Source organism: Epinephelus moara, chromosome 1 (genome assembly GCF_006386435.1).
Source record: "Epinephelus moara isolate mb chromosome 1, YSFRI_EMoa_1.0, whole genome shotgun sequence".
Classification (NCBI taxonomy): domain Eukaryota; kingdom Metazoa; phylum Chordata; class Actinopteri; order Perciformes; family Serranidae; genus Epinephelus; species Epinephelus moara.
The window spans coordinates 4,466,226-4,488,296 of record NC_065506.1 but is presented as its reverse complement, the minus strand read 5'-3'; the positions used below and the strand labels follow the sequence as shown (position 1 = coordinate 4,488,296).

The following is a 22,071-nucleotide window of genomic DNA, read 5'->3' as shown; positions in this document are numbered from 1 at the left end:
TTGTGTTAAGTGAGTAAGTTAGCCCGGCAGCCCAGCTAACATTTTCAATTAGCATTGTAAAATGTAGCCTCCCCACGAGGCTACATTTTTGTAATATATTTGCTGAGATGGAGGCGAGGCTCAGTGACTAGAAGAGCTGATAGAAGCGCTCCATGGCGGTAAGTTACTCCAGTAGCCGGTGGCAGCCGACTCGGCTAGTGCTAACACCGGGAGCTAACGCTAACTTCCTCCTCTTCTCCGTGAGTGAGAGCGATGTTTTAGCCTAGCGGGCAGCTGGCTCGCGGGCTGCTCACTAGGCTAAAACATCGCTTCAGGTTAAAGTGGGAAGAAGCAGCGGGTTTATCGGGCAACTGAGTGAAGCTGGGTGAAGTGGAGGCTGCGGAGGAAACACCGGGATGGGTTTCATTAGTTCATTTTCAACTACGCACCTTTATTGACTCTCTCAACCTACTACAGCCACAACAGTCTGGTTTTCGCCCGGGTCACAGCACCATAACAGCTGCAGCTTCAGTTATCGATAACATTGTCTCCTCCCTGGATAATAAACAATTTTGTGCCGCCCTCTTCATCGACCTCTCAAAAGCTTTTGATACTCTAGATCATAAAATCCTTCTCCATAAATTACAGTCCATAGGTCTCGATGAAGCCACAGTTCATTGGTTCCACTCTTACCTTACAGAGAGAACTCAGACTGTGGTCGCTGATGGTACCCAGTCAAGCCAACTAGTCATCAGAAACGGGTTGCCACAGGGGTTTATCCTCGGTCCATTGTTGTTCACGTTATACATAAATAATATGGTTATTCCTAATCAATACTTCAACGTCCATTTTTTTGCTGATGATACTATTTTATATGCTTCGGGCTCCACTCCAGCCAAGGCTCTGAGTCATCTACAGTCTGCCTTTGATGATTTTCAATAATCACTCATTAATCACAGACTAGTTTTGCAAAAAGACCAAGTTCATGGTATTCTCTACCTGAACCAGTGACTCGGGATATCCTGCCATCAAAACTTTAAATGGCAGCCATATTACTCAGGTTGAGTCCTACAAATATCTCGGAATTACACTTGACAGTCGACTAACATTCAAGACTCATATTCAACAGTTGACTCAAAAATTAAAAATCAAACTAAGTTTCCTGTATAGAATTAAAGGCTGTCTGTCTTCTTCCAGCCGTAAAACTATTGTGCAGTCAACCTTCATGTCTATTCTGGACTATGGTGACATTCTGTATTGTCATGCTGCTCCATCAACACTTCAGCAGTTAAACCCTGTGTATCACAGTGCATTACGGTTTATCACAAATGACGCATTTCGTACTCATCATTGTTCTCTGTATCAAACAGTTGGATGGACTTCCTTACAGACAAGAAGAAATATCCATCTCATGTTATTTATTTTTAAAGCTCTACTTTTAAAGCTACCAAACTACCTCACATCTCTTCTCTCTTTCAAATCCAGTAACTACAGTACACGATCCAGTAACTACCTAACCTTAGATATCCCCTGCATGCGCACAAATGTTGGTAGATCTGGTTTCAGGTACTATGCACCTTTTAAATGGAACGAGTTACAATCGACCCTTAAACTTGAATCTCTTGTTCCTCTTGGAGTTTTTAAAGCTTATCTATCCGATGTTTTTCATGATTCATGTAATTGTTTTTATTAATTCCTTGTTGTGTTGTTCCTGCTTGTGTCTGTGTGTTTTTGTTGTTATGGATGTTGCTCTGTTCTCAGGTCTCTCTTGAAAAAGAGATCTTGATCTCAATGAGACTGCCTGATTAAATAAAGATTAAATAAAAATAAAATAAAATAAAATCATTGAAGTAGGCAGGGGAATAGCTAAACACAGCAGAGACCGAGATATCGCTAACTGCTAGATGAGGCGAGTGGGGGGTGGGGGGGTGGTGGGGGGTGGAGAGCAGAGGTAGAGGGAGGAGTGGCTCATGACACACTTTGTTTTGGTCTACAGGCAGTGCACAACAGCAAACCTAGCGGTGAAACGATTTCGCTTTTTGCCCCTTTAAGGTACACTTTTACCTTGAAATTCACATTGCACGTCTGTGTCACCATTTCCGTTTACCCGCTGCAGCCTGGCGCCAGGCAGGAAATGGCAAGCACACAAGAAGGCAAGGACATTTTTTTTACCTCTCTGGAATAAATTAGAGTTGTACTGATACCGATATCAGTATCGGAAATGCCTCCGATACTGCCTAAAATGCGGCATCGGGCATCGGCAAGTACAGCCTATGACCAATCCGATACCATGCACGCTATCGTTTGAACATCGCCATCGCGATGTGTGCATGTGCAATAGTCACATCACAGGACATGCGATGGTTTTACTTTTTTTTAGAACATGTAAACTTTTGTTTTGCTTCAGAAAAGCAGCTCTGAAGCTGCGCTCATTGCTCCGCTCAACTCGCCTCTCTCTCTGTCACTTGCCTCTCTGAACACGAAGCAGGCCCTCCCCCTCTCATGCACACGCTGCAGTCTCACACGGAAAATGAGCGACATGCAAGAGGGAGAAACGGTAAAGGAAGATTTATGCCTGGTACACACTACACGACTTCTTCTTCTGACTGTCACTATGTCACATTACACGATTATGGAGTCATAAAATCGTGCCGTGACTTGGCAGACAGACATGACACACTACACAATGGTACTCAATTATCCCCGGTCGTCTTTCACGACGTGTGTGATGTCATCGGGTTATTCTTGTCCTATTTTTATTCAGTCACTGTGTCTGTTCATGTGCCAGCCGAAATGTTGTTGTAGTAACGTAAAAAGCGCCAGCAGACGGCAGGAGCTACATTTGAAGTACCGTATGTAAACATACAAGTTACTGTATCCTCCACAACCAAGTTCCTAGAAATGTTTCAAAATAAAAGCCTATTTAGAAAATGGAGGGATTTTCTCAGCCGAGGTTTTAAGGGGCTTTTAATTTAAAACAAATTCAGGAAGTGTTGAGTTTGAAATGACGGCGCGATGTATTAACTTTATAAAGACAACAGGAGCGGATAAAAAGTAATTATATAAAAACACAGAGGGATTAATAAATAATGGCCCTTTTACAATGTAGTCTGTATCAAATGAAGCTGGGAGCCTCTGCAGTTGTGATGAGTAAAAGCCCCGCCTCTTTTAATTTTCTTACTTTAAGTCATCTGGTGAAAATTTTTGTATTTATTAATGCAAGCTCTACATTCTACTATAGCCTTTAAAATGTCTTTTTTTTTTACCAAATTGTGTGGCTGCACTTTAATCTGCATCTTGATCTGTGTCAACACTGGATAATACTAATAATAATAAAAAAAAGTTTTATGGCATTAATTCTACTATTATGTATTTATTTCTTAATATTTTACATAGAGTTTTAGGAGTTGAGACATAAAATTATTCATATCCCATCCATTTTTATTTTACGCGCTGGTATCGGATCAGTACTCGGTATTGGCAGATACCTAAGGTTCAGGGATCGGAATTGGTATCAGGAAGGAAAAAGTGGTATTGGTACATCTCTAGCATAAATCAGCAGTGAAGCAGCATTTTGGTTTTCAGAGAAAAGACAGGTTAACAGAAAAAGCCCATGCTATATGCAAACTATGCTGTTACAAGATAAAATACTCAGGAAACACAACGAATTTGACCGGGCACCTAAAAAAACATGGCATTGACCCTCTAGCTAGGGTCAATTACTGCATGAACAGTAACATGTCAGATGCCTGCACACCAGCTTTGACCAACTTTTTTCCACAAAAACTGAACCACAACTCCAAAAGAGCGATGAGTATCATAGCTGCCATTTCATATTTCATTTGTAAGAACATGAGGTCTTACAGTGCTGTCAAAAACGATGGTTTTCGTGAGCTCCTGGAGAATCTGGAGCCAAAACATGAAGTCACATCGAGACAACACTTGCATACTAAGTTTGTACAGTGAGGTTAAAGAGGTTAAGCGTGAGTTAATGAAAGCAGAACGAGTCGCTATCATTACAGATGGATGGACGTCATGTGCAACAGAGGCATATGTAACCTGTCAGCAGTGATGGGAATAACAGCGTTATAAATAAACAGTGTTACTAACAGCGCTACTTTATTCAGTAATGAGTAATCAAAAAGTTACTGTCTCCCCCGTTATAACGCTGTTACCGTTACTATAAAATGAGCCGTTACTCGGCTTTACTGGAGTTCACTGAAGTGGCTTTCACCCAAGCAAGCTCCTTCTCAGCGGAGCTCTAAAGTTTTTTTTCTTTGGTGAGGGCAGGTGAGGGGGAAGGGAGGGAGAGACAGAGGCAGAGTAGGGCGGATATTCACAAGCACACAAGTAAAGTCGCTTACAAATATTGATAGTTGCGGGTTGCGGTTTTTTGAGCTTGTTTCCAAAGTGGAGTTACTTATTTGGACTTGCTCTCTAAATGTCGCCTTTCTCTCTATATATCTGTCTAATAAGTTATTTTAACTTATGATAGTATGTCGTACTGCAGGATGTTTCCATAGCTCCGCTCCCTCCGCCCCTCTCCTTCTCCGCATACGCACAGGTGACGGTCAGTCAATGAGACCTTTCTCATATAAATTGCACGATTAATGGAGGTTCTTTAACTAGTGTAGATAAGTGTACAATGTTTTATAATAATGATTTATTCTATTTAATGTCAGTAACTAAATAGAATAAATTTTAAAAAAAATTAGAGTTAGTAACTCAGTCACTAACTCAGTTACTTTTTGGGGAAAGTAACGAGTAACTATAATTACTTTTTTAAAGTATGATCCCGACACTGCCTGTCAGCATATTGACTCTGACTGGCAAATGAAGAAATGAATGAATTATGTTCTGTTGCGCGCACACGTGAGCACGGTCCACAGAGAGGCAGAGTTTAAATGATGTTTTTCCAAACAACTTTTTATGTTGGGGCTTCAGGACACTTGGATCACTACGGACGAGCAGTATGGAGATAATTTGTGATTTCAATTCTGTGTTCTTGGACTTTTTAATCTGGGTCGCCATCAGCCATTAGGTGTGCAGTTCTGCTGCTACCCACCTCCCTGTCGATCTCTGCAACTGTTGTGAGGACGCTAAAACTTTACCAGAGCCTCCCTCAGCTGGGGGTGAGTAGATGATGGCTGAATTTTCATTTTTGGGTGCACTATCCCTTTAAAGAATTTTCAAGGATGCATGTGTGTATTGTCAGCATGCATTAAGTACCCACAATTCTTTGTGCACAATTTGCTAAAATTGAAGGTGTGGCCTCTTAAATGAAACACACCTGGGCACCTGCTCACCTGCTCTCTCGCTCTCTCTCTTTCTTATGTGTGTGTGTGTGTGTTCATCTCTGTTTAGATACCACTGACTAATATGTGTAGCCTATATTCCTGCCCGGCTTGACACATTTGCTCGAAAGTGAAATGATCGCTGCAGCGCCAGCCGCGGAGCTGCGCGGCGCGGCCGATGTGGATGACACAATCGGTTAACAGGGGCGCCGAAAGGAAACTGGCTTCGCTTCTCGGCGCTTCGAGGCTATTCGCAGCACTTCCGCGTCCGGTGTGGCCCTGGCGTAAGAGGCCTCGCTGCTGCATTCTGAACTAGCTGGAGGTGGGATAGTGACTTTTGGTTGATGCCAGAGAGAGGGAAGTTACAATAGTCGAGTCTGGAGAGAAGTCTGACTTAGGGCTGTGACGGCAAGACGTATCACCACGGTATGGCGGTGATACGTCACAAGCCCCCCCCCCCGAGAAACTGATACTTCTTTCCGACAAATACGGCATATTGCCTCATCCAAATTCACTGGCTGCCCCTTGTCATCTGGCACAAATCTAAAATGTGCCCAAATTGGCGACTTAAAGGAATACTCAGACGATTTGGAGTTATGCCCTTTCCCTATCATTTTCATATTGAGACAACATGATGGATATCGTTGCCTACAGTAAAAGTGAACAAATAAACGTTACAGAAACCCTGAAGCTGGCATTTCTGCACGTGCATTTAAAATAAACATGTTTAAACATTAATTCAAAAAACGAGAGTCCGTTTTAGTCGTTTTAGAAGAGGTTTGATACATGAACTATAGTGTTTTTATGGCCTGCGCGGAGGGATACACTGGTGAGCAACAGCTGCAGCTGGCTCTGGGACAGGTACGCTAGGTCACTCGGTAAAAGCAAACAAAGACACGACACGGACAATATTACTCACTCGACTGAAAGCTGTCCATCAGCTCCTGCAGGCCTGGGCGTTATTTCCAGTTTAACTTAGTGATTGCTGCAACGATGGTAGCACTGAATCCCATTCTGTGCAGCAAAATGATTCCACCTTTGTAGGAATATGTTAGCTAGCCCCGCAGCTACACCACCAGTCCTCCCCTCGGCTCGTTGCTGCTCCGCCGCTCCAGAGGATTCAGCCTCTCTTTTATGACGTAGTTGGAAAGTTAGGTCAAAGTCAAACGTTAAGCCTGATTTATGGTCCTGCGGCGTACCTACGATGTACCTACGTCGTTGCCGTGACGCCGTCGTGAACCCTTCGAACTTCTCCGTCACTCCATTTCATCGCGGTGCAATTCACCGCCAGAGCGGTAGGGGGCTGCGTTCCTTTCCTGAATGGTTATCGTCGTCTCTAGTTGATTCTTTGTTTAGCTTCCGGCTTTTCCGGTCACAGTGAACAATGGCGACCGAGAGAGAGAGAATCTTGCTGGAGTTGGAGTTGTTGGATGTCGAAGAAAGTATGTTAATACTGCAACATCTACATCGCATCAGAAGATGTTTAAAGATGGCGGGGATGGTGCAATACGGAACCGGAACCTCGACGTGTAGTTACATTTTTTGGGAGGTGCACATCAGGCTACGCCAGGGGCTACGGTGAGCCTCCTGCGTAGCCACGTACCCTACGACGTAGGTACGTTGTTGATTTAACGCAGGACCATAAATCAGGCTTTACTCCCTGATTTCTGGCAGCAGGCTTCACTTTATCATACAGGAGAGCAAGGGCATTCACAGCGGGGCTGATAACGTTTGGCAGACTGAATGGTATGATTTTCGATTTTGAGTTATTGAGTTGAAGAACATTTTGTGCCATCCAACAGTTGACATCACTTAAAACAATCTAAAACAGCAGCTAGGCTTTTTGGTTCACCAGGCCTCAGCGAAAGGTATATCTGTATGTTGTGCGTGTAGAAAAGAAAATACATGTTGTAACATTGGATAAAAATCTGCCGAGTGCAAGCATGTAGACAGAAGATAAAATTGAACCTGGGTACACCACAGGGAGTGTGAGTTGTAGAAGATGAGTAAACTGACGACCCCTGACCAAGTCATATATTTTATGGGTATTTCTTTTCATATTCATTTCACAACAATAACCAACGACCAACTGATAAACTGTACAGTTAACCCAAATAGTGAACTGCAGTGACTGTAGAGGTTTGTGTAAAACGAGCAATCCAAATCAGTTTGAGCCAATGTTTTCTTGTGCATGTTTCATCAGTGATTATTTTCCTTATATTTTAGAAACTTTTTGTACAATTTTCTGTATTATGTATTTTTTTTTTCAATTTTTAACAATCACACTTACTTAATAGGGTTCTTTTTTGACAAATTCAGTGTTTTCTTCTCCCTGACGCTTGGCCAGTGATCTATTAGCTCTTTGCTTGTTTTAACTGTGTACTTTTCTGATGCAGGATGAAGCAGTTTAGCAGACAGTGAAGGTTCTGTGAATGCAGTTGGTGTTAAGGTCTTCACCTTTATCCTGCGAGACTTTTTTTTAGTTCATATCGTAAATAAAAATCTAAACTTTAAATATAACAATTTAATTTAGTTTTTTTCACAGAAATGAAAAAATCATGAGAAAAAGGCCCACTGTGTCCTCTAAAGGCCCTGAAATACCAAGCCAACAATCGGCTGTCGGTCAGTGTTAAGACCCTGGTCTTTGCAGTGTGTCCTACATGTTGAGTTGGCATCAGAGACAGCAGAGCCCGTCAGTCAATGAAATCACTCTGATTGGCAGTTAAGCTCAGTACACGAGAAAAGGAAACAGAAGTGAGGAAAGTAAACAAAGAGCTAAAGTCAAGAGGGAGTGAGACCTAAACAAATTTGTTATATTAGGTAAGATAATATTGTAGCCACTGAGCTCTTTAGCAGAAACTTTTAGTAACTGTTTGTGTTACTGTTTACTGGCACAAAGTAAATATGCTTGGTTCTTTCAATGCTGGGTTGTGTTGTTAATGTGCTAACATTACCATGGGCGACACAACAGTTGGCTTTTTTCATCACTAGTTCTTTGATGTCAGTTTGGTGTGTCTGGGCCTTTACACCCTTAAAAAACTAGAAGGCCTCGCAACCCAACATGAAACTTAAGCAGGACGCTCAGGTTGGGAACTAGTATTCTACACACCCGGTGTCAGGTAGGTCTTTCCAGGAAAAAAAAAAATCCTCTGGCGCACAGTAACAATGTGTTTCCTGCTTCCAGTTCAGAGATTATTTTTAATGTGTTTTTCCTCTATGGCTTTTTATATCCATTCAGTATAACTGTGACATGTAGGTATCTGATGCACACATGGGAAATAATACACATTATTTGTTTGAACAGGAATAAACATGTCTCAGTGGTGCTGACTGCCACATCTGCATAGCCAGTTTCTGCTTGCAGCCATAACTGGTGTAATACTATGATAAATCATTTGCAGTCTTTCAGAGTCAATGTGCTTTTAAGAATCCCAAACTCTGGCCAGAAACAAGACTTACATTTAACTTAGAGTTATTATTTAGGGAATTTTCTCTCCTAATGGCTTAAGTCTTACCTTTGTATGAAGCTTGGCAATCTGTTTCTCATCCACATTGGGCTGCCTGTAGACTCTGCTCTTGTAGCGGAACTGTTGAGTGAAAGCCACATGATTAAAACACAGAAAAGGTCCAAAGCAAACCAATGTGTCTTCAAAATAAACTTACGATGTAGGTAAAAGACTTCATTTTTAGGGTTATTTTCTGAGGTATATGGAGGAAAACTTAGTGGTTAGGTGTAGAATAACACATCATGTCTTGGGTTAAAATTCACACAGTAAATTAACTCCTGAGTGAAATGCTAAGCTCAAATGGAACTCATGAGCTTGTGTTTACAATATGCAGGCATGAAATTCGCTCACCTTTCGGCGAAATTCGCCGTTTTGAATACAAAATAGGTGACCTACGTGAATCGTGTAGATCCGATGCGAAAATATTTTTTTGGGGGGTTGGGGTCTGTGAAGCGAAGCCACAGAAAAAAGACGTAGCAAACATATGTGCGTGGGCATTTCATGAGAGAAGTTGTCAGTCTCGTCCAATGGCGGATTGGCCGGTCACCAAGTGGGCCGGTGGGGCCGGCCCGGTGAGGCCGGCCCGGTGAGGCTAGTGAATGTCAAGCTAGTTGCTAGCTGTCAGTGCTGCAATGCGCGTCCCTCCCATGTTGTTTGTTTGCTGTGAGATGTTCAGAGGGAACGTAGGTGTCAATCTTGTGTTTTGATGCTTGAAGGAGGAGATAAGAGCGGCCTCCTCCAATACGAAAGAGGCTCTCGTTTTTCTTGAAATCTGATTGGCTCAGCCGCAGTCATCAGTCAGTACTCATTGCAAACCTGAGGGGTATTCCAGGTAGAAGGTTCAACAAACTCTGAGTCTAACCCTGAACTCTGAGTTGATTTACCCTGAGATGGGAAACTCTGAGTTACCGGTTCCAGAACAGCTGATTTGAGTTAGTTCAGTCAACTCTGAGTATGTTCACTCTGAGTTAAGCCGACAATAAAAAGCCATCATCAATGGAGCTCCGACTCCACGATTCACCATGGCAACAGGTAAATAAAAGACAGCGCCTCCATTTTAATCCAGTGGATGTAGAGATATTAATGCATGTGTAGCAGACGGTGCACGTTTATCTTTAAAAGAAGAGCCTGAGTCAGAGCGAGGAAAGTGTAAATAAGTTAACCATAAAGTTAATAAAAAAGTTTTATTCAGTGTTGTCCGTTTATTCATCATTTATCAGACTTACATTTCCTTAATGAAGATAAAGTGGTGGAATCTGACTGTGTATCAGGCTGTAGATACATTACATTATATTAATAATATATAATAATATATTTGTTCAGATTTAATCTGATGGGGAAAAACACAGGAGGCAGCAACTGAAAAATAGGAAGATTTAAAACATATAGGCTAGGCTATAGATCAAAGACATAAAGACATGACTGTAAACTCACAGTCTGACCCAGTAATAATATGTTTGGTGATTTGCACTTGAAAAGATGTTAAGGTTAAAATACAGTAGATTTTAAAATGTTGCACATCTATTTGTATCTTGACTCAACAGCATTCAGTGACTTTATTTCAGCTACAAATGTAGTAAATTTAAAGACGCTGAAATGCTGCACCATTGCTCACTATATTATATTAACACATAATCCCCAATATTAGGCTATAGGAATTATGTTCCATCAGTGCGACCAATGACATCAGTGATAGAGATCATTAGTCATTGATACTATGTGTCTAAAGCTTCATACTTTAAATTTAAATAATTAGACCTACACATTATGTGCAACAAACATTTGGGAGCTGCTCTAACAGACTGACAGTCTGATCCTTGTGCACAGTGTTATAAAAAATAATAAATATTAAAAAGGACAGAAGTTTGATTCTGAGCTGAGGGTGAATTCTCGCTGTGTAATATTTGAATGTTAAGACAAAAACCGATGTCCAAAGAAATGACTGATGTGCATAAATTCAGTAACTTAAGACAGTCCTGAGTAACAAACTAATATCCAGCAGGATTTAGACTGTGACAGACGGTAAATCTCCGCTAATTAATGCGCTTCGATACAAGCTTTGACACGGACTGAATGAATGAAGAAATGAAACAGCATGTAAGAGGGAGGAGACAGAGAAAAACCCAGGGTTTATTGAAGAAAACCTGTCAGCGAGCAGATTATGTTCACAGAGTCTGTTACCATGGTGACTGACTCAGAGTTTCAGTTACCTCTCTTTCTGGAACAGATAACTCAGAGTTTCCCTCATCTCAGGGTTAACTTACTCTGAGTTTTCACATAACCCGCTTTCTGAAATACCCCCCAGGCTAGTTTGACCGTTAGACAGAAAGCATGCTGGTAAAAAACGAAAGGGTGGCGTAGAAAAATCTTTACAAGAAGAGGCAGCTAAGTGCTCCAAAATAACCGACCTGTTGGGCCACGGCGTTGGTTGACGGGCTGAGGCTGCTGGTGTTGCTAACGACGGAGATGGAGATGGAGCTGGAGCTGGAGCCGACAGTGCCATTATAGCAGGTGTATTAACGTTAGCTAACGTTCGTGAGTGTGTAATATGCAAGTTTGGCTTTGGCAAATTGCGTATCTCTTCTTGGTGTCCGGTTCAAGAGGCCAACTAGCCTACTAGGTATTGCATTAGGTCATTATAACTTAAACCTGTACTAAAAGAAAATTTGTGCTTGCTTTTTTCCTGTGGATGCATGCAATTAACGTTAGGTGGTGCTCCCAGTCCCAAGGACAATGAAGCTGAGGGACAGAGTAACCCCAGTCGTGATGAGGAGGAGGATGAGACCAGAAATATGACAGGTGCAATGTGAGGGCATAGCCTACTATGCATTACATTTTAGCCAGAGGAAAACCTTTTTAGTAGTACTAAGTGGGATTTTTTTGTTGTAGTGTTGACTAAAAGTTGACTATAGGGCCTACTGCCCAATTTATACCTCCTTAGTTCATGGCTGTGAGCCATGGAGATATAAATTGGGCTTATGTAATACAAGAGCAGAGCAGGGCTGGGCAGGACAGGGCAGACAATTATATTGTGCATAAAATTAGATGCATTAGGATAGAGTCATATGCTCTTATTTTTAGTTAAATAATAAGCACATAGCCATTTGTGGCCAATTCATTATTGCATTTATTTTATTCACCTTATTTTCAAACACGGAAGTAAATAGTGATCAACTTCCGTGTTTTTGTGTGTGACTTCCGGTCAGCCGCTTTCCCTTACCGGAGCTAACGGTGCAAGCTTTTTTTTTTTTGAATTTTCAATTGTTTATGTTAGTCAATCAGTTAGTTAGTTAATTAGTTAGTCTGTGTATTTTATATAGATAACTGTGCCCACGTTTCCGTTATAACGGAAATTTATTCCCTCTAAACGCGAATAAATCGCACGTCAATCATAAACTATGAACCAAAAAAGCACAATCTATCCCGAGTGAGACAAACTGCTTGATCCCCGTCTCCAGTGTACCAGCAGAGAACCTGCAGAACCGAATCAGCGAAAAAACACACCGGGCTACACAACCTCTCTACCTGAGCAGCTGAAGCTGCGGCTCGCACCCTCGACACACAGACACCCAGCCGGTGCTTCTGCATGTCAGCCAAACATGTGCGCAACTATGAGAAATAAATATGTGAGGTGTATGCTGCTTTTCTATCTTTTTTTTTTTTTCCTTTCTTTCTTTCTGTCAGCGACATACACTCCTAACACAGGACGGGTTGTTTTTATTGACTGAGTTGATTATTAAGCCATAGTGATGCGCGGATCAGCTCTGATAGCACCTGAATCAGCATGTAACGTTACGCATCAATCATCCAGCCGCACCTGTCTGCAGCTGCACGGACATTTCCACCGCTCTGTGTAGGCTAAGTTACCTTTTAAATTATGTGGATCAGCGTCAGCTTTCCAGGTGATTTATTCTTTAACGATTAACTTCAAAGTTAGTCCTTAAAATTGTTTTCAGTAATGTAAACATTTCCATGTGCTGTAGCTGTAGCAAATACCGTGGGACATTTACACAGTGGTCAAGAGTGCTGGACCGGGAAGTGTCACACAAAAAAATGGAAGCTGGCTGCGTTCTGTTTTGCCTCCGTGTTTCTGTCAAAAATAAGGTGAATAGTCTGGAATTAAACAATAACTGCTGATTTTCTTATGCAGTTGATTCTGAGGACAGCGTTTGTGTAGTGTGTACAAGCATAATATAGAGGATTATAGGTAGAAACATGTAGGCCGGTGTGTGGGCTGGTGAGCCTGAATGTCCCGGGCTAAATTTGTGTCCCAGTCCGCCCCTGGTCTTGTCTCTTATACAACATATGTGAACATGTAAAGATACTTTATTTGCACTTAATTATACATTCATACTTTTGTTTTTGTGCAATCTTGTAATTCTGCATGTGACTACCACTAGAGTAAATCTAAAAGAAATCAGATATGAGCATTTGGAAGCTCATTTTTCCACCAAAAAAACAATCGAGGATCATAACCCCGGGACCCCCTAGCAGGTGCCGGGTCTCGTATCCTTCTCACCTTTTTCACCCCTGACCCATTTTCATGCCTGTAATATGGGAAGTGGTGTACACAAAGTCATGAACTCTGAGCTCTCTTAAAATTTCCACTTATGAAGTCATGAATACAACAAGACTCTGCTAGTGAACATGGTAAACACGATCCAGTCTGACCGCAGCAAAAGTTAAGATTTTGTCATTACAAACTGCAGCCATGTGGTGCGTATCATACTACTGTGAAAGGTGCCTCTGTACAACTATGCCTGGTGCTGACGTCCACTGACAAAGTGCCGGTATGTACATCCAGTGAGTATCATATTGCATGAAAGGTGCCTCTGTGCGTCAGCGTCTGACGCCAACATCACTAACAAAGCTTCGGTATTTGAAGAATTAGGAGTGGACAACTTTTTCCACAACACTGTATGTCATATCTTGTTTACTTTACACTATTGGATGCATCTTGAAAGCAATTGTTGGCTAATGGAACAAGAATTGTCCTCTTTATCAATGGCCCCATTCCTTAATGTCACGGTATATTTACTGGCTGGATGTATGGAATCTGAAACCACATTTTTTTTTCCTGAAAGTTTGTAGTGTTTGCATGGGATTGTTTAATATCAGGATTTTCCCTGCCTATCTAAGACAAAGGCAGGCCACCTGGGTGATTTTGGCTGCTGCCTTGGTTAAAGCGTGTGTGTGTGTGTGTGTGTGTGTGTGTGCATGGGGGCGTTCAGATGTAGCATCTTTTGCGCACACAAACCCATTACTTTCAGTGAAGACGCGCATCATGCACCCTCACAACCCAAAGCGACGCCATAGAGTAACGGACCTGCCTCTCCCTCCAGTGTTGTGTCAGATCCTGGTTCCCCCTTGGGCTGTGTCTCTCCTACTGTTTCTCACAGAGCTCTGCCCCGTTTGAAAGGCGAAGGAAGCCTGTATGTGGAATGACGTCGCCTCCGAGATGTAGAATGTGTATTATAGAAGAGAAACACACATTTCACGACCGCTGACTTGTATCATCAGAACAGACATGTCCTGTGATTTTCAGCCTCCTTTCATATTTAATAGAGGGGGGACAATACCTGACAGTAATATTCTCAGCTGTCAGGATGTGCCTGCTGTAAAGGGTAAATATAATCATAGAAGGCTGAAAATCACAGGACATGTCTGTTCTGATTACACAAGTCAGCAGTGTAAGCCTCCTTTCATATTTAATAGAGGGGGGGACTGTATCTAAAAGTACAGCTGTCAAGATGCCCCCCGCCACAGGCCTTTCCCACCTTGGTCTCGAAAAAACCCAGGAAAAACCCTGAATATAATAATACCAGTCCATACCTATTGGTAGCTTTGTCACCTTCTACCTATGCCAATCCTCAATGCCTATGTGCAGTTTCACATAGATTGACCACGTCAGTGAGTAGAAAAACGTGGGACAGACAGAATGACTGACTGACAGAATGACACACTGACAGTTTCCATGATTATGTACAGCATACAACACCATGACTTAGTCATACCAAAAATTAGAAAAAAACAACAACATTTGGCCACAGGGGGAGCCACAGCGATTGGTCGCATTTTAGCCATTTTTAAGCATTTTTCTGTTAGAGTTAAATTTCTCCTGTCACCTTGAGGCGTCCTGTTCTACATATCTACCAAGTTTAGTAAAAATTGATATGGCAGTTAGGCCTAGATAAGAAATTAGCTCTCTAGCGCCCCCATTTTGTTTGATCGGGTCAATAATGGAGGGGTCCCCTCAGATTATGTGTGTTCATATGCCTACAAAGTTGCGTGGTGATCGGAGAAACCCTTGCAATGTTATACACCTTTATGTGATGAGCCACACTCTCTGCAATATTCATTGCCTTATAGAAGCTCAGTTTTAGTAAGTTTTTTTCAACTTTTGCCAGAGGGAATTTTAGATATTGGTCCCTAGATTATGTTCACCGAGTTTCATGCAGATCGGTCAAACTTCCTAGGAAGAGATCGATTTTAAATGTTTTTCCAAAAATTCAAAATGACGGAAAATCCATATAACCGGAAGTTATGGGTTCTTGAGGCAAATTTGTCCTCATGAGGAGAGGCATCTCTGTGAAAAGTTTCATGTCTCTACGACATACGGGGCATGAGATATGCCCATTCAAAGTTTGCAATTTCAATCAGTTGCTATAGTGCCCCCCTTTGGCCAATTGATGTAATATTGCTTCATTCGCATCCTCCCATGACCCTCTACCACTGTGCCAAATTTCACATGGATTGACCAAGTCAGTGAGGAGAAAAACGTGGAACAGACATACACAGAGTTTTCGTCATTATATAGTAAGATACAGTAAGATTTGTAATTTCAGGTGGATAACTTCACTTATTATTTACTTTATTATTATATCTCTTTCTGTCTTTTTTTCAAACACTATCACTATTTCCTAGAGTTTACTGTACCCTCAGTCAGCTGTGCAGTCGCAATGTACAGTAACATAAGTAACGTTTTGATACATCACTTGACTACATAGAAACACCTAATGACATCACAGAAACAATCTTATTTCTATCCAAGATCATGGCAATTCTTTAGGAATGAGGTTGGCTGAGATTTCAAGCTCAAAGGGATGTTTAGCATCACCAGTAGACCTGTCACAATAACTAGTTTTATTGGACAATATATTGTCCCAGAAGTGCAATAAAATATGTTATTGTCAAACTATTTCATACCACTGAAATATTGATAATATAATAGCGTAATAATGCAGGTACACCCTTTCAAAGAGCAATGAACTTTTAATTTGACCAGCAATAACACTGAAACGTTTCTTAGCATAGTTTTAGGCACCGTGAAAAAGTGCTTAGGCACTGCGACCAAGTCTGTAATGTTTGGAAAATCCCGCCTGTTGATTCTGGCATCATGTAGGCTAAAATTTTGGTGACATTTTCATGTAAACAAGCATGCATGTAATATTGACTAATATTGTCCGTAATACAGACTGATTTGATTTTTTTTTTTTTAAATATATATATAATTCTTTAGCCATATGGCTCATAACTTGTGTACCGACCTGGTCTCATCCTGAGGTCAACAAATACTGGCGCTTGGGCAGTGACCTCTGTGTCAGAATGCTGACGACAGAAATGTCCACCAGAGCTGTTACCCCTTAACTGAATGTTCATTTCACTAACATAATACCTCAACAATATTGTTTTCTTGAACGTGACATTGGCAGAAATGTCCACCAGAGCTGTTGGCCATGAATTTAGTGTTCACTACACTATCATAAGTAGGGATGGGTATCGTTAAGATTTTAACGGTACTGCTACTCTTATCGATGCTGCTTATCGATCTGGTATTTTAACGGTACTCTTATCAATACTTTTTGAGGAAGAAAAAAACAAATTAAGATCATACATTGCTTTATTTTTTCAATTCTCATTATGCAACAAAATAGTTTTTTAACAAAACATTTTACTTTTTACAACGTGAAATGTAAAATACATAAAATAATAGTGTTGTCACGGTACCAAAATTGGGACCCACGGTACGATACCAGTGAAAGTATCACGGTTCTGAGTAGTATTACAATATCACAGCAAAAATTAGGCAGATGTGCCTTTTGTCATTTATAAAAAGATAAATCACTTTTCTTTAATACATCAATGATATTTCAGTGGAATAAATTACTTACTGACTTATTCATACTTCAAAAACAGCATCAATAAGTGATTAACATAGGGGGGATCAAAATAAAATAAATAAATAAAATAAAAATCAACCAGCCACCCTCCTCCCCTGACAAGTAAAGAACAGTCCCTAAAGTGCGGTGAGATTTGTGGACCGTTACCTACCACAAAGAGTAATGTGAACGGCTCGTTTCCCCTCTGACACGTCACATACCTGTGTGTTGCCACGGCTCGGCTGTTCAGGTACGTCTGGACAGTCATGACATCAGCAAAGAGGAAAATATTGGACCTGGAGCCAGGCTTCTCCGTCGCCGGTAAGCCGCTATCTTGTGCCGGAAACCCTATTTAGTAAATAGGGTCGCAAAATAGCTAATCGTTATTAACTCCACGTGTTGGCTGCTAGCATAATGTTACAAACCTGGACTGGAACATAAATGAACTAGCTGTGCTAGGGCAGTCAAACCCTGTACGTCTGAATATGATGCACTTTCACAAGGTGTTTTGACAAATTACCTGCGTTGCCGCCCTTACACGCAAAATATTTGTCACACTTGTGACAACGCGCTGTGTCTGCATCAACTCTTGTAATGTAAAGCCACACTTTTGACCGTTTGGCTCTCTCCGCCATCGTTATCTATCTAAAGGTAGGCTACGAGCTTGAGTTGGTGTGTGCGCTGTCTTGTGTGCGTGCGTGTGTGTGTGTGTGTGTGTGTGTGTGTGTGTGTGCGTGTGCGTGTGCGTGCGTGCGTGTGTGTGTGTATGTGTGTGTCTGTCACTGGAACAACAGCCAGTGACAGCCCCCTGCTCTCCACTCACACACAGCAGGCAGCCAGGGTGAGCGACACAGATCTCTCGTCTTCAGGGAGAATAGCGAAAATTATGATACAATGACGGATAATTGACGGAGTTGGTGAGATAAATGTGCAAGATAACGTTTATCTTGTATAAAAACAAAAAAAAAACAAAAAAAATGCGACTGCTCCAGTACCGATAGCAGAACCATAAGGTCAGAGCTTATCAATACTGCGGTCTTGAAGAATGTAGCCCCGGGGCTCGTTCAATACCGGAGTTCAGTACCCATCCCTAATCATAAGACGCCTGCAGTGTTGTTTCCCATTTGGCAGTACATCCAACCAGCCTAACAAATGCAGACCACATGTAGCCACACCAGTTCAGGACCTCCACATCCAGAGTCTTCACCTGCAAGATCATGTGAGAGCAGCCACCTGAACAACTGAGGCCCATCTGCATCCTCACCAGGGTCTTGACCTGGCTGCAGTTTGTAACCGATTTGTGCAGTTGCTAGGCCGGTTGGATATTCTGCCAAATTATGGGAAACGACACTGGAGACATCTTATGGTAGTGAAATGAATATTCAGTTCACGGCCAACAGCTCTGCAGTCACCATGCCAATTGCTTCATCTGTGACGTGTTGTGGAATCAAACTGTATATTTTAGAGTGTCCTTTTATTGTGACCATCCCAAGGCACACCTGTGTAGCAATGTGCTTACTAACAAATATTTTAAGGGATTTGTGACCAAAATTTGAAAGAAATATGTCTATTAAGTGCATTAAAAAGGTCTTAAATTTTTAACTTAAACCTGTATAAAATGGGAGCAAAACAAAAGTGTTGCATTTATATTTTTGGTCAGTGTATTTAGCCAATACCAACACATGAAAATATGTATGACTGGGTTCAATCCCAATTCTGTCAAACCGGTCTCACTCCGAGGTTGTTGAATACCAGCGGTTGGTCAATAAGTTCTAGCGTCAGACACCGACAAAAAAAGTCACCTTTTCACGTCCACGTGATACACGGCCGGGTGCATCAGTGTTTATTGGCGCCCGACGGCATCAGTGGGGCACAAGGCCAGACAACAACATAAGTTAAGGGGATGAAAAGTGCAGGTAGAGTGGGCGGAAGGGATGGTGGATGGGTCCAGAGAGGCTGGTGCTTGTTTCCTGTATGAATGTAAAGCCAAACCCTTTTCTTTTTTTCTAACCCTAACCATGTGTGTATGTTGGCTAAACATAACCACTTGTGTTTGTTGCTGAAGGAAGAAAACTTTAATTCACAGTGTTGTACTGCCATAGTGCATTTAATTTAGAAGAGAATGTATGCAAACTGTACATTTCCTTTGAAAACGAGTGTATTTTGAAAAGAAAGAATGTGTTGTGCGTATACAATGTTGAGCATTGTGTCTCCTGCGTTCGTTAACAGACACTGAATGTTCAATCAATTAGATTCTATCACTGCTAACTGGAGTGATAATCTAACTGGAAAACATTTTACCTCCAAAGACGGGACCCCCTTGCTGATTGGCTGGGGGTACTCGCGAAAGATGCGCTCTTCATCCAGGAACTTGCCATCCCTCCCATTGCTGGCTGGCTGGAAAAGCCCATAGTTGAGCACATCTTTCAGGCTCTGATTAAGCGTACACAGGATCCGCTGCTTGGCAACCCAGACAGTTGCATCCGGGTTGAACCGCATGCATTTCTGATTGAGTTTGGGGAAGAGAGGAGAGAATAAATGTGTGTGAGAGGGGCAAAGAGACAAATTGACTGAACAGTGACGACTGGAGTGAAGGCTGGCAGTCACAATAATCAACACAAATGAAATTTTCATCTTTGAAATCAACTTGTGACAGAATTTTTATTGGACATCAAACTTTTGATTGACAGATGTAAATAGGCTGGGAGGTAAGAGTAATGAATGGAATCACAGAACAATGGTGCCCAATCAAAATAGTTCAGACACATCCAAATTGGTGCTTCAATAACACAAACCCTGTCTCAGTTATTACAAATAAACCCTGCAGCTCTGCCAAGCTTTTTATTGTTTTATTGTCACTGTGCTATATGCTAAACAGGGCCACTTCACTCGCTGAGAATGTAACTGACCCGACCTCTTTGCCCCCTGGTCTTTCCCAGTTCCATCATCCATAGTGAAAAAACACACAATGCAGGATTACTGGCCTCGTCCGAATCACAGAGGATTACGGGCGCTGTGCCGTGGCATTCGGGAAGTGTCTGTGAGTGTTTACAGCTGGATGTGCTGCTCAGCCGGTGATAGCAGCCCTGTGTCTGTGATAAAGGCTGAAGGGATGAGCAGTCTGTGAACTCTGCCTAACCGTAATCCTCTCGCCTGGTGTGGAGTGGGCAGAGAAGGGGAGAGGAGAGGAAGGAAAGATGAAGGGTTGAAGGTATACGGAAACAGATGTCTGGCATCTGGCAGGGCTGTTTGGACTGATATGGCCTCCTTTCCTTCTGCTGGTTTATTACAGTGGCAAATTTCCATCCAGTCCCATTATTGCTGCATACTCAGCTCTAAACATGAGCTTAACTTAAACACTGTGTACATAATTTCCAGGGAACTGGGGATCAATGTTTTCCAAAGTAGAGGTAATAAGAGTCAGATTTTTGTCCCATCTGTAACAAAATAAAAGCATACAAGGCACAACCAATGACAAAATGAATTACTACAATTGATTATTAGTTACTATAATCACTTTACATTAGACCTGGGTCTTAAAAGATATGGCCAATCAGACTATTATGTCATAATAACTTTGCACTCACCACCACTCATGTGAACTCAAACTGCTGTTTGTTGCTATCGTCTGATTTGATGATGGTTGAACTTCTTATTAGCTGGCTGCTGTGGCTCAGCATATGACCATGGGAACCAGAAACAGAATTAGCTTCCCAGTGTTCTCAAACCTTCCTACCGTGGTCCAAGAATTCAAAACAACAGTCTTTGGAAAACTAGCTTGCTTGTCTGACCTTAAGTCTGCCATTGTGTCCAATCTTTGAATCATTACCAAAATGAGCTCTGAAAAGATGGTGTCTCCATCTGGATGCGAGAGCTGTCTACTGGCATGAAATGAGAGCGGAGATGGATGGAATAAAGTGAGAAAAACAGCTTATTTGAGGACAATTTGAAAATTGTTGAAGGATCAGGGAAACAGAAAAGCATGCAGGGAAGAGGAAACATCACACCTCCTTACATCTGTCTTTTTCTGTGATTTTCCTTTTGTAGCATTCTCATGGGCCCAAGATGTATCTGTTGTGTTGGTTTGTGTGGAAGAGAGGGCCACTGTTACAGCTGCCACTGGTTTGAGTCTCAAGGCTCATCATTACACTTTCAGGATGTGATCAAAAAAGGTAACTTTCTGACCTCTGTTCCTCAAGAAATACACTGAACAAAAATTTAAACACAACATTTTTATTTTTGCTCCCATTTTTCACAAGATTGAGTTAAAGATCTGAGAATTTTTATGCACTCAATGGATATATTTCTCTAAAATCCTGGTTGCAAATGAAATAAAATTCATGGTAATGAGCACTTCTCCTTTTCCAAAATAATCCATTCACCTAACAGGAGTGGCATATCATTTAACAGCATCATAACTGCACAGGTGTGCCTTGGAATGGTCACAATAAAAAGATACTCTAAAATGTGCAGTTTGATCACACAACATAATGCCACAGATGTCTCAAGTTGTGACGGTGTGTGCCAAAGACATGCTGACGGCAGGAATGCCCACCAGAGCTGTTTCCGGTAATCTGAATGTTCATTTCACTACCATAAGACATCTCCAACGTAGTTTCCCTGAATTTCAAATTTGCAGAGTACATCAAGCTGGACTCACAACCACACATGTTGGAAATGATGACAAACTGCTGTCAGGTCAAGACCTTGAATGTGGAGGTCCTGAGCTGGTGTGGTTACACGTTACGATAGTGTACTCGTACTCGTCTTCCTCCACTTATCCGGGTCCGGGTCGCAGGGGCAGCAGCCTCAGCAAAGAAGCCCAGACAGTCCTCTCCCCAGCCACCTCCGTCAGCTCTTCCGAGGGAACCCCGAGGCGTTCCCAGGCCAGCCGAGCGATGTATGTCCTGGGGCGGCCCCGAGGTCTCCTCCTGGTTGGACATGCCCGAAACACCTCCCAAGGGAGGCGTCCGGAAGGCATCCTTACCAGATGCCCAAACCACCTCAACTGGCTCCTCTTGATGTGGAGGAGCAGCGGCTCTACTCCGAGTCCCTCCCGGATGTCCGAGCTCCTCATCCTATCTCTAAGGCTGAGCCCAGCCACCCTGCGGAGGAAACTCATTTCGGCCGCTT

At 42.1% G+C, this 22,071-nt stretch overlaps 1 protein-coding gene across 1 annotated transcript in view; it reads right to left on the bottom strand.

Moving 5' to 3' along the window:
• The window catches only part of LOC126388145 (SH3 and multiple ankyrin repeat domains protein 2-like), a 276,219-nt gene extending 266,783 nt beyond the window's left edge, over nt 1-9,436 (bottom strand). Inside the window, exons 1-3 of the mRNA XM_050041059.1 lie at nt 9,131-9,436; nt 8,937-8,972; nt 8,789-8,860 (exon numbers count right to left, since the gene is read on the bottom strand). Of these exons, the coding sequence (XP_049897016.1) occupies nt 8,789-8,860; nt 8,937-8,972; nt 9,131-9,277 (255 nt within the window). The 5' untranslated portion in view covers nt 9,278-9,436. The remainder of the gene's footprint in view (nt 1-8,788; nt 8,861-8,936; nt 8,973-9,130) is intronic.
• Nucleotides 9,437-22,071: the final 12,635 nt, after the last annotated feature.